The following is a 13010-nucleotide window of genomic DNA, read 5'->3' on the forward strand; positions in this document are numbered from 1 at the left end:
ACATGCCAGTGCCAATCCCAGTAGCATAGGGTGCAAGTCCTGTTGTTACAACTGCTATACTGCTATATTGATTCTGAAACTTGGAAAGGTGCTTTCTTGTGATTAAAAAAATATTTTCATTGTAGTGGGGTGAATTGTGTCACAATATTAATATCCACAAGTCACTACTGTAAAATCTTTTTGTTGTTGTTGTTGTTGTTTCCGTTTGCTGTTCCACTGTCTCACTCATGTTTTAGATTTTGATGTAAAGTGATAACATACTGATCGATACACTCTAAGGTTAAGCTATTTGGACTTGAGGTAATTTCGTTTTCCAAAGAGTTGCTAAAAGTAATGATGGATAGATGCGGCACACGATCGCCATCTAGTGGCTATTGTACGTAGACGCGCTGTGGAATACTGACCGTCTTTAATTTTCAGCACAAATGAAACGAGAGATAAGCGACGTTTGATTATAATAGAGATCTCCCGTTTTCGTATACAATTCACCATCCCCTAGAAATTTGTATTCTCCCTCCTACCCCGCCTCGGAATGCGCACAATCCGTTATCTCAGGAAAGTAAGATAACGCATATAAAATAATTTATATGGAACACAAGAACAAAAGATGTACACAGCATTTGTGTGCTGTCTTGAGTTAAATGACTTAAGCTTCCATTCATATGGTGGCTGTAACTTTAATATGAATTCCTATAAAACGCCTTAAATACTCTGAGAAACCAGTATAAACGCACAAAAACGACGGGGTCCTTTTGATCTATATTGTAATGAACAGAGACTCAAATATGCACGCAGGAGCATTCTGTATCATTAAGTATCTTGGAAAGGTTTTTTTTCTGTGGTCTGCGTACGCATTACGGTGGGGGATACAGATTTCCAGGGATACTGAATTGGATACGACTCCGAAATCAGTCCAGGGATCCAGGAGCTGTGAGCAGCTACGCCACCATGCCACCTTGTGAAGGTATGAAAAATACCTTTTAGTAATGCTCTTTTGTATGATTCTATCAGAACGCATACAGACTCCCATTATAATCAAACAAAGAATTTAGGCATTTAGTAAATAACATCACTGTGCTTTTAGCATCCCAGGACACCGCTCATTTGTCGACTAAACGTGATCTGTTCTTTCTGTATTTTAAAAATAATTATTCAGTTCAACTTTGAGTAATTAAACAAGTTAAGATATGATCTGTAATTATTGTTGTCGTTTATCTAATTTGATGCCAATTTATATAAACAGTAAATATCTCATATGGGTTTTGTCCTTTAAACATGAATTCTAGAAAAATATAAATTTCTTTCCTGAAGATACATTGTACTGTTGTATAATCTAGTACTGTACTTCAAACGGTGCACAGTGGTGTGGGCAACAGCAATAAAAATAATGAGCAGGTGTTTAAACGTTTTATTACACAATACTTTTAGTTGTGTTTCGAGTCTAATTTATTTGCAACACTTATTTGTGTTTATTTGGGTGCTCACCCTGCGGTCCATGTGAGTCCTAATGCCCCAGTATAGTGACGGGGATACTATACTGTAAACAGGCACCGTCCTTTGGATGAGATGTAAAACCGAGGTCCTGACTCTCTGTGGTCATTAAAAATCCCAGGGCGTTTCTCGAAAAGAGTAGGGGTGTAACCCCGGCATCCTGGCCAAACTTCCCCATTGGCCCTTACCAATCATGGCCTCCTAATAATCCCCATCTATGAATTGGCTACATTACTCTAATCTCCTCCCCACTGATAGCTGATGTGTGGTGAGCGTTCTGGTGCACTATGGCTGCTGTCGCATCATCCAGGTGGATGCTGCACATTGGTGGTGGTGGAGGGGAGTCCCCATTACCTGTAAAGCGCTTTGACTGGAGCGTCTAGAAAAGCGCTATATAAGTGTAAGCTATTATTATTATTATTATTTTTCATTATATCACAGAGCGGGTCGTGTCCTGGGCTACATGTTCTTAACTCTGATTTCCATGTTAATTGCTCTTATTTATTTGCACTTACTGTATGTAGTTTAATTTGCTGTGCTTTGTCTCGATGACACTTTTGTTAAAGCAAGAACACACCACAGCTGACAAGTGAAGTTCTAAAAACATTTTTTTTTACTCTTTGAAAATTAGGAAAATAGTTTTGTTGTTTCCAGTTTTGACAACCAGGTGGGCCCCTTAACACTCACAATTCCTGAATCCCTTCTTGGTTCGCAGTGTGGAAAAATGCTATGCCTTTTTTTTCCAAAACCGTACTGCAGCTATTTTTAAGCTGTTGGACTTCAACATGAATTAGCAATACAGTTAAAACATCACTAAGCACTCATGAACGGGGGGAAAAGGCATTTGAGAAACCAGTGGGCTGCAGTCCAAACCAATCTCATTTAGTAAAATAACAAAATCATCGTTTTTGTTAACATTGTGTTTTAAGGGTCTACCTGTTTGTTTTGACCTGCAGAAGACTGACCATTTTTTGCTCATTAGTGGTAGTTTCGAAAGAAGACACAGCACGCTTTCTGTGCACACAGTAATTTAAGAATAGGCCTATTAGAATTAAGACGATTGCTGCAGTCGCCGCACCCACAGCGGTTCCCAGAATAATATTGGGGGTGAAGGGTTTGCGATCGCATTCTCTAGTAGGGGAAAAGAATCCCCTCTCACAGTAGCACACATTTAACCCATCAATATGTGTACACTTACTACAGTCGAACTTTTTTTCACATGTATCATGAATAACACAATTTTCTTCTTCTAAAACAAATCCCTTGGGACATGTGGACGCGCTTGGGTCATTAATGTCATGTATTGGTGGGCATGAATTTGTACAAGCCCTGAGGCAGAGTTGTGGCTTTTCAGGGTCTGGAAGGAACCCCGAGGAACAGGAACATTTGTAGCCGTCATTTGTGTCGGAACAGATATGCTCACATGGCGCACTAGAGCAGGACCGTATAACACGTTTAGTAGTACTTTCAGGAATACTTCCAGTAATACTTAAATGAGTCTCTAGGTTGTTCTCAGGTCTAAGATTATACTCACAAACTGAATCTTTGCAGGTGACGTTTTTGCATCTTACTTTATTCTCCTCAAGTTTCATGTATGGTGGGCAGGTGCACTGTGGTTTCCCGTTGCACATCTCGCACTGATGTTCACAGCCACCGTTTTTAATCTCGCAATTCCACGGGCCCTGGATCCAGTCCACAGTGTCGTTGTCCACACAATAGATCTTCATTCCAGAGGGTTCCAGTGTCAGGATGCTTCTTGGAGGGACCAAGATGAGATCACTTCCCTGAAATCCTAAAGGAGTTCTGTACAAAAGAGTTTGGGAATCGACTTGCCCTTTAGTAATATTGCACATTTTACTAAACCTGTACTCGCACAGAAAGCCATCCGCCTGATCTTGACAAGGCCTTTCTTTCCACGTCAGGTCGCCTGAAACGGAGACACACTGCTGAGAGCAAACAGAGTCCGGTTCTTTCGATCTGGTAAAGTTAGTACTTTCATTTCCTGTTGCCCAACCGGGCAAAACTGCGTTTTGAGGGCACCGTTCATCGGAACTTCGCAGCCCAACCCAGAAATGTCCTTTTAAATTAGACAACAAGACCGAGATCGAATAGTTATATTCCTTAGATTGATGCGACAGCGATTGTTCGTAGTGAATCGTGATTGTATTCTGTGCAACATCAAAATTCGCCGAGCTTTGAGTTACGGTGTAACAGACGTTGTCTTTGCACAGGCAGTCTGTCGTGGACTGCGATGGTCTATGTGATATCAGGAGAAAAACAAAAGCTGCTGCAAAGCTCATTGCCATTCTCCGTTTAATCAGCATGAACAATACTAAGAGAAGTGTTTCAGGACGAAGTGGTGGTTCCTAGCTTTATATAAACTATCCAATCCTTGTAAACCATTCAGATTGCTTAAGGGAAGTGAATCGTGTCGTTTCCTATTTTTCTAAAGTCGCACGCCTACAGAAAATTACTTTGTAAACGGACAGTCTAATCTCAAAAGAGATACATGGAGCTGTAATGCAATCATTTTTAAAATAATTTTAAGACTTTGTAATATTTCCTGAAAAGACGTACATTTCTCTTTATTATTAAAGACAAGCATTATTAGGTTCTCATACAAAAGTGTTTTAAAAACGGAAATATTAGTAAATGTAAGATTCCCTATGTTTTTCACTTTCATTGACTGTAGTTTTTCATTATTATCCTCAAAACTGTTACTTTAGTTTATTTAGTAAAGCTCTCTGTAATATCGTTTACTGAATGACAAACAAACAAAAAAAAATGTTATGGACAGCAATTGACAGCAGTATACTCTTATCCAGAATGTCATAATGCTTACGAGCGGTCATGATGCCGTTTTCCATGAGTGTCCCTAGCTAACATCATGAAATGTATTCATACAAAAACTGTTATCACCTCATAGGTAAGCATTATCAAAGGAAGCAATTTTTAATACATTTTTTTCTTGGTTAAGTCCTGGACTTGTACTTCTCACATTTGGTGGTTTAACTGTGTTTGTCTTGCGCCCAATTCATTACCAATTGATTTATCTTTCTTTCCTGATCAATACTCCTCATTGACTCTATGAAAGATGCTGTAAAATCCCATGGATGGTAATACGTTATTCATTCACTCACTGACCTCCTATATTTAAATAATGTTAGGGGACAGATTTTATTATTTTAAAAGAATAACTCTTCTTGTCTAGTTTTATATTTTTTCGACAGTGTTTACTTAAAAAACAACGTTTGCAGATCACAATGCTAAGAAACTATATAGGTATCCTTATTAAGACAGGTTTAATCTCAATATAATAAATATTATGAACCGTTTCCAACTTTAAAAAGTTAATTCCCCAAATCAGTATCTCTGTAACCTGATAGGTAACCAGGTGGTCACGAAAACAGCAGTTCTCCTTTAGTACAATTACAGAGGAAATAAATAACTCAGTTTAATATACTGTAGCGCCCTTGTCCGATGGTGAGGAGAAAGCTCACCTAGGCACTCAAGGTACTGCGAAGCAGGCTGAGAGTTGTAACCGGGGGGAGTTTGGGGGTCAGCACGATGACCAACAGCTGACCCTGCTTATGTAAATAGATTTATGTTAGTTTAAGTATCCTGTGTAGCTTAGTAAATGTGTAGTCTTCTGTTACCACCCTAAACCTGCGTACGTGTTCCGTCGGTCCCCTTATGTGTGTGAAAAATCCTGTGGATGGTGTGGTTTTGAAAGGGAGAATAAAAGCAGTCGCCTGGGAAATAGAGGGCATAGGACAGTATCATAAAAAGCTGTGAAAAACTATATCATGTTAAAGTAAAGAATGGGATTTGCACCGGAGCAAGATAAATTGTTGCTATGTAACTTTTACCGTGTCAAAACGTAATGAAATGTGATCATATATACTGTTTTAAGTATATTACTGCATATTAATGTAAAGCTTTCTATTTTGTGATTCCTTGTATTTAATTGTGAGGAAAAAAATAAAGTTCTTAAATCGGTTTCCTATCTCGTTTCCACTTGTCCCTTTTCCTGCGTGAACCCGTAAGAGCTACAATACATTGAAGTTTCAAGGACTTTGCCCCAGCATTTAAAATCGGTGCCCCAAAATCATTTAATCTTGTTAGGTGTCCTTAATTGAAATACAATAGTTTTGTCCTGGGGTACAATTCCACGATAAAAGAAATTGCCCCTCAAGTTTTCCTCCCCTTGTCATTCATTTGTTTTGTGGCACTGATTTTGAATACCGTTAAAGTTAAGCCCTCAGAACTCTAATAGAGAATACAGCAAAGCAAAAATTGTGCTTTTTGGATAGCTTTTTTGGATACGTGACTATTCCTTTGTCCCGGCATTGTGCCCACGGGAAAAAAAACTATTGTATTAGAATAACACGTACCTGTAAATATCAGGAAAAAGTGAAATGATCTAGGGAAACTTGTTTTAAGTACTGGGGCAAAGGCCACTGGACTTTAATTCCTGTTTGGAACAATGTCATTTTCTTTCCGTGGAATTATGCAGCGGGACAAAAGCTATTCATTTTCTTAATGAACGTACTGTATTTCCTGCCAAGGTATAACGAAAACGGGGGAATACTTTTATAGGATTGGGGAAAGGTTCATAATATTTCTTTTGGGAGAGTACTGATATACTTTGTTTTGGAAACTCTATAGCATTCTAACATAAAAACAGAGTGTTATTTAAGAATAGATTAAAATCCGTTCAGCGTTCCGCCGTTCGGTCCTTCTGTGTTTTACTTTTTTTTTCTCTGCTGTTAGCGCAGATCTACGTTCGGATTTGAATGAACTGTCTGTAACACGTTATGCATTTACTTAAAGTGCATATCATTTCCTTCAACCCTGGTAAATGACTGAAATCAGGACGTGGTGGTTCCTATCTTCATATACTGTAAACTGTCCAATTCTCCTTGTCAACAAGATAGCCAAAGGGAAGTGAACTGTTGTTTCCTATTTTTCAGAAGTGAAAAGATTTATTGTAATTAATTACTTAGCTGGTGAATTACTGTGTCCGATATTTTAAAAACTGAGAGAGGAAAAGCTTTTTTTTTATAATCCATGCTTTAAACATATAGTTTTATTAAAAAGTTTGGGCACCCCTGACCAAATTACGTTTTTTTGATTTTCTAAGTAAAAAAAAAGTCAACACAACCTCTGCAGCGAACAATGACATGTTTCTGCAAATATTAATGCACAGGTACTGTTTATGTGCTAGATTTAACAGGGCACCCTTCCAGTTGATCCACTGGTGTTATTTATTTGTAAGGTCTCAGAACGTAATTGACTCATTAGGCCTTAATCTAAGTCAGGTGATGACAATTCCAGAGCTTCATAAATTCTGACTCTTCGAACCTCTCAGGGTGGTTTGCTTACACTTAACAACCATGGGCTTGGTTGTTGAGTGTAATCCTTCAGATGAGACATAAAACCGAGGTCCTGAATCTCTGTGGTCATTACAAATCCAAGGGTGATTCTCGAAAAGAGCAGGGATGTAACCCCGGCATCCTGGCCAAAGTTTCCATTGGCCTTTACCAGTCATGGCCTCCTAATAATCACCATCTATGAATTGGCTTCATTACTCTGCTCTCCTCCCCACTGATAGCTGATGTGTGGTGAGTGTTCTGGTGCACTGTGGATGCTGCACATTGGTGGTGGTGGTGGAGGGGAGTCCCCATTGCCTGTAAAGCACTTTGAGTGGAGTGTCCAGAAAAGCGCTATATAAGTGTAAGCAATTAATATTATTATTATGGGCTCCTCTAAGCAGCTGACTGAAGATCAGAAAATAAAGATAATTGACTCTTACAAAGCGGGGGAAGGCTATAAAAAGATATCTAAATGCTTCGTGCTTGCAATTTCCACTGTCCGAAATGTCATTAGGAAATAGAAGTTAAGGGGAACTGTTGAACTCAAGACAAGATCTGGAAAACCAAGAAAAATGTCTGATAGAACTGCTTGTAGACTGGTCAGGAATGCAAAGCAAAACCACCATATCACTGCAAAGGACCTGCAGGAAGGTTTCGCTGGCACTGGAGTAGTGGTGCACCAGTCCACTGTGCAGCATTGCTTGCACAAACATGAGCTGCATGGAAGATTCATCAGAAGGAAACCTTACCTGTGCTCTCATCACAAAAGTCAACGTCTGAAGTATGCAACACAACACTTAGATAAGCCAGAGGTGTTTTGGAACCAAGTGTTGTGGTCTGATGAAGCAAAAATTGCCAACTGTTAAGCATGTGGGTGGATCTATTATGCTTTGGGGTTGTGTGGCAGCCAGTGGCACAGCAAATATTGTGTGGGTAGAGGGAAGAATGGATTCTACTATCAACAAACCCTGGAAGCTAATGTCCCATAGTCAGTGAAAAAACTGAAGCTGAAAAGAGGTTAGATATTACAAGAAGACAATGATCCAAAATATACCTCAAAATCAACCATTGCCAGAAGACCTAAGAATATTTCTGAACAAGAAGCGTTCTGCAAGGAAGAGTGGGAAAAAATTCCTAAAGCAAGAATAGAAAGACTGTTAGCTGGCTACAAGAAACGTTTGGAGGCTGTGATTTCTGCCAAAGGGGGTGTTATTAAGTCCTGACTGACTGCACATGCTACATTTACTATTTTGTTTTTTTCAATCTCTTAAATTCAGCAAATAAATAGTAATTGTGCATTAAAATGTTCAGAAATATGTCAAGTTCAAGTTTGTTCGCTGCAGCGGTTGTGTTAACTTCTTTTCACTTAGAAAATCAACAAAACATGTATTTTGGCCAGGGGTGCCCAAACGTTTGCATGGAACTGTATGCCGTTTACTAATCACAGATGCCTCTTAATGAAAAGAAGTCAATAGACACTTAGTGAAGCCACCAGGGGGCGATGAACGATGGTTACAACCAACATTCTGTACTGTATAGTACAGGAGTAGAGAAGCTGCAAGAAACGTTATTAAGTTCAGCGATAAAGTACATATTGTGTATGTACTCAGTAATTCCGTGACAAAGTAATTACTGTAAGCGATCCACACATTATAAAAGTGGCCTAGCCAATAAAATGTACAAAGAACCTTACTATAAGTTGCCCAGAAACAGTGAGAGAAGAAAGTAAAGATTTTTTATCAGTCATAAGCACCAGAGTTTAAGAAACGTTTTAGGAATACATTGTATAAATGGGCTGAAATGGGTTTCTTATGTAACGCTATTACACAAGTTTAAAGGGAATGCAAAAACATGTTGATGCTGTAGTCTACCAGAAATACTGTAGGACATCCTAACAATTCAAGAAAGTGTTAGGTAGGCATCTTTAATCGCACACCTGAAGAAGGCTCCATGGCCAAAACATTGTGTTTTCTTTCTTCTCTTTTCAGCCTGGAAAAAAAATATTACTTGTTCCTTTGCAGCCTACGCATGCTGACACAGCTACCCACCTGAACATCTTTAATCAACTCTGTCTATTTAAAAAAATACTACCAGGTAAATGGATAAGACAAGACTGCAAAGTAGAGCATCAGAGGAAAGAGACAGAAGAGTTCCATTTATGTAATTGTCTACACTATATTATTTAATTTCATTTAATAATTACTAGTTATTCTCTATTCTCATGCGTGATGCTATAGTGTCTTGTTAAAGAGCATAGGTGACCTATTTGGACAAATTAAAGTAAACATGACAGTGAGACCAAGATTATTTTCATTCGCTTTAGCAATATTACTCCTTAAAGTGGAAATTGTTTTATATAAACCGCTGTGCAAATATCTTAACATCTTAGACATAATGAGGAATCGCAATATACTGTAGGTATGTTATGAGCATCACTGGTTTATTGAAAGTTTCCACCTGGTGTTTTCTATTATTCCAACAAAGTAAAACAAGTTGATTGATTTTAATGCAGCTTCATTGGGTAGAGAAAAAAAAACTAGTATGTCCTTTAGAGATATTTTATTCACAATATCTAGAATATTCTAAAACATGATCACAATAAGTATACATCTATGCTTTTTTCTAACCAGTTTAAGGAGTTAAATTGCTAAAGCAAATGAAAAAGATCTCTCACTGTCCTGGTTACTGTAATTTGTTCAAATAGCTCATCTATGTCCCTTAACAAGCCACTTCATCACCCAGCATCATATACAGTATGAAACAGAGATAGGGTCCGGCTTCCCCTGTGACCCTGTATTGAATAAAGTGTAAGTTTTCTAGCCTGACAAGCAACAGAAGCAAGTCAGGATACACACTGGAAGGGACATCATTCAAACACACAAAGACCGTACAAACTCCATGCAAATAGCATCTCAGGAATTGAACACAGGGCTCCAATGCTGCAAGTCAGCAATGCTAATGACTGCACCACCACAACTCCCTGATTAAATTGTCATAAATGTCTCAATTAAAATGAGGATAAACTACTTAAATGTAACACTAAGGCTTAAGATGTATTCTGATTATTAATAAGCAAAATAACAACAGAAAATATCTTCATGTTAATAAGTTTGTGATCCCATAGATTTAATGCAGTAAATGCTGGCACCTTTTTAATCAGCAAGTCAGTGACATTTGAGTGTTTCTTTGCATGAATGGTGCGCTTCAAGTCCTGTCATAACATTTCAATAGGGTTGATGTCCAGACTTGGTCGATCCAAATTGCAAAACGTATTCTTCAGTAATCTTGCTGTAGATCTGCTTGTTTGTTTAGGACCATTGTTTGACTGCATGACCTATCTTCGGCTCAGCTTCAGTTGATGAATGGTTGGCCTGACACTCTCCTTCAGAATTTGCCAATACAATGTTAAACTCATGGTTTTATCGATGATGATAAGCCATCCGGGTCTTGAGACAGCAAAGCAGACTCTGACCATAATGCACCCACCATCATGCTGGATAATGTTAATCTTTTGGAGAGCAGAGTTTGGTTTTTCACCACACAGAACATTTCTCGTTGTGTCCAGAAAGTTCAACCTTTGAATTGTCTGCCCAGAGAACATTGTTCCAATAGTTATGTAGGTTTTCTGCACAATATTTGAGAATGACACATCCTTTCTAAAGAAAATGTTGTTTTTTTGCTGAAATTCTGGATAGTTCCTGGGGAAGTCTCAGCAGGATGAAAAATCCTGGTTAGAATCATTTTAGTGTTGAAGATTTTCTGACAGTGGATGGACAGAGCCCAAAATAATTTTAGAAATTGTTTTATAGCCCTTTCTAGACTGATGACTGAGAGCATCAACTGTTCTTCCACTGAGGTCCTCTGAAATCTTTTTTTGATCATGACATAACACACTTCCTCCAAACTATATGAATGAATACCAAACTCACCAAGTTCCTGACCATTATGACAGGGCTGCCCAAACTCAGTTCTTGTTTATGTGTTACTGAAATATTCAGCCCACCTGGTTCAGTTAATTGTTAACATGTAAAATGTTAGATTTTAATGTACTATATGTGTCCTGAGACATTTATGACCCAGAAATTGTTTGATGGATCTTAATTTAATTTGATAAGGTTCTGTAGTGGTGAGAGGCCACTGGATTAGATATTCATCATTGCGGATTCAATAGAAAAGAGAACAGCAGTAAATCACTAACCATAGGAACTACTGTACATGTCCCAGAAACAGAATGGCACCCAACAGAGCTCAAATATTAAAGTATAACTGCAAAGCAATCCCAACACTTTCAAACTGAAACATAAATAATAATAAATACATTAAAAACATCACTAAAAAAACAACACAGTGAAAATAAGGGTCATAAAAATTGTGATAACGTTAAATTAAGTCAAATTATGACTACTGTTACACTAATTAAAAAAGGGAAATTGTCCCAGCTAGGGTGCACCCTGAATTTGCTTCCAGGGCTAGACTCCATCTCCCCCAACAACCCTGTGTTAGATAGATAGATAGTTTATTGATCCCGTGAGGGAAATTGCAGTTTGTTTTTTTTAATGAAGAGGTTAGAAAATGGGTAAAATGGAAAATGCATATGTCATCGGGTGAAGAGGAAGTAGGCATGAGGGTTATGTTTACTTAACTTAGGAATACAATGACCAGTGTTTTTCTTGGGCACAGTGTTTTTTTTTTTGACTAGACTGTATTTGAGTAGACGCCCACGAAAGACCACGCAGTCAGAGATGTTGTGAGGCTTGTGGAGCTGCTGAGTCAGTGGAGTATATTTTTTTACCTGTTTTTGAGGTAGAAGGCATCGTCATTTAGTACATCATCCTTTTTTTGTGGGAAAGCTGTCAGTATGCGGTTAAGTATAATTGATGTCAGTAATGTTGAAAAGGCAGATCAGTGGTATCCTGCCACTGAAGAATGGACTGTATAAATTAGTCCAATTATAATGCATACTGTAGTAAATGTAAATTATCATCTCGAGAATTTTTATCTGGTAACACGTTAATATTATTTTAAATGTAAAAAAAAGTAAGTGGGGGCAGCATGGTGGTATAGCATTGCTGCCTCGCAGTGTTGGGGCCCTGGGTTCCATATCCCAACCTGGGGTGCTATCAGTGTGGAGTTTGTATGTTCTCCCCTTTTTTCTCATGGGTTTCCTCCAGGTGCTCCAGTTTCCTCCCACATTCCAAAAACAAAACTGCTAGGTTAATTGCCTTCTGGAAAAATTGGCCATGGTGTGTGTGTCTATATTTGTGTGTTGTCCCATATAGGGTGTACCCAGCCTTGTGCCTGTTGCAGGATAGGCCCTCTGACCCTGAATTAGAAGAAGCAGCTAGAAAATAGATGGATGGAAATCTAAGTGGTCTGAAATGCTATTTAATACCACTTGGTGTCACACTAAGGCAACCTTTTTGTATTTTCTGTGGCTCTGAAATTTACTTTAGAGATTAAAGTACAATTGCCCATTTTCCAATAAATCCTCTTCTGTTTCAAGTATCGTGCCTTTATAGATAAAATTTGTATAACACCAGATAAACGCTATCACTCTGTGAGCTCTGTGAGGGTGCAAACAGAGAAATCAGAAAGATTGTGTCTGTTAGAGGTGAAATAGGAAACTATGGGTATGGAGAGGTCTTATATCCTCACAGCTCTGACGTGTTCCCTGAAACGGTCTGCCAGTCTCCTTCCTGTCTCACCAGTATAAATAGTTGGGCATTTTCTGCAACAGATGCAACTACAGACTCATCTCCTTCTAAATCCTCTCTATTCATTTGAATTTTTTTTTTACACTTACCGTCCTATTCTCCCCAATTTTGGACACTCATTCTCACCTGTTCCATGCCCAGTTGCTCACTGCATGTATCTGCTATTTTCCCTCTCTTCCTCACACCTGAAGAAGGCTCCACAGCCGAAACGTGATGTTTCATTTATTTTCCTTTCAGCATGGAATAATCTTGTACTTACACTTTACTCACTCTTTGTTCTGCCTCATGTCTTTCACCTCTTCTGTATGCTCTTCACAGGCTACCTGTCTGTGCTTGCATCTGACTTAAGATGCTTATGCTTAAATGCTGCTCACTCTACATCATCTGTCTGCAAGCTCTCTACTATCCTTACTTACATTACGTTACTTAC

At 38.5% G+C, this 13010-nt stretch overlaps 1 protein-coding gene across 1 annotated transcript; it reads right to left on the bottom strand.

Moving 5' to 3' along the window:
* Window positions 1-1481: 1481 nt before the first annotated feature.
* On the bottom strand, window positions 1482-4087 carry LOC148674849 (thrombomodulin-like). Its single transcript, XM_088625526.1, has one exon. It carries the CDS (start codon window positions 3813-3815, stop codon window positions 2424-2426), a length of 1392 nt encoding a protein of 463 aa, XP_088481652.1. The 5' UTR covers window positions 3816-4087; the 3' UTR covers window positions 1482-2423.
* Between the last annotated feature and the right edge of the window lie 8923 nt (window positions 4088-13010).

This window comes from Lepisosteus platostomus, chromosome 3, assembly GCF_059453375.1.
Source record: "Lepisosteus platostomus isolate fLepPlt1 chromosome 3, fLepPlt1.hap1, whole genome shotgun sequence".
NCBI classification, from domain to species: Eukaryota; Metazoa; Chordata; class Actinopteri; order Semionotiformes; family Lepisosteidae; genus Lepisosteus; species Lepisosteus platostomus.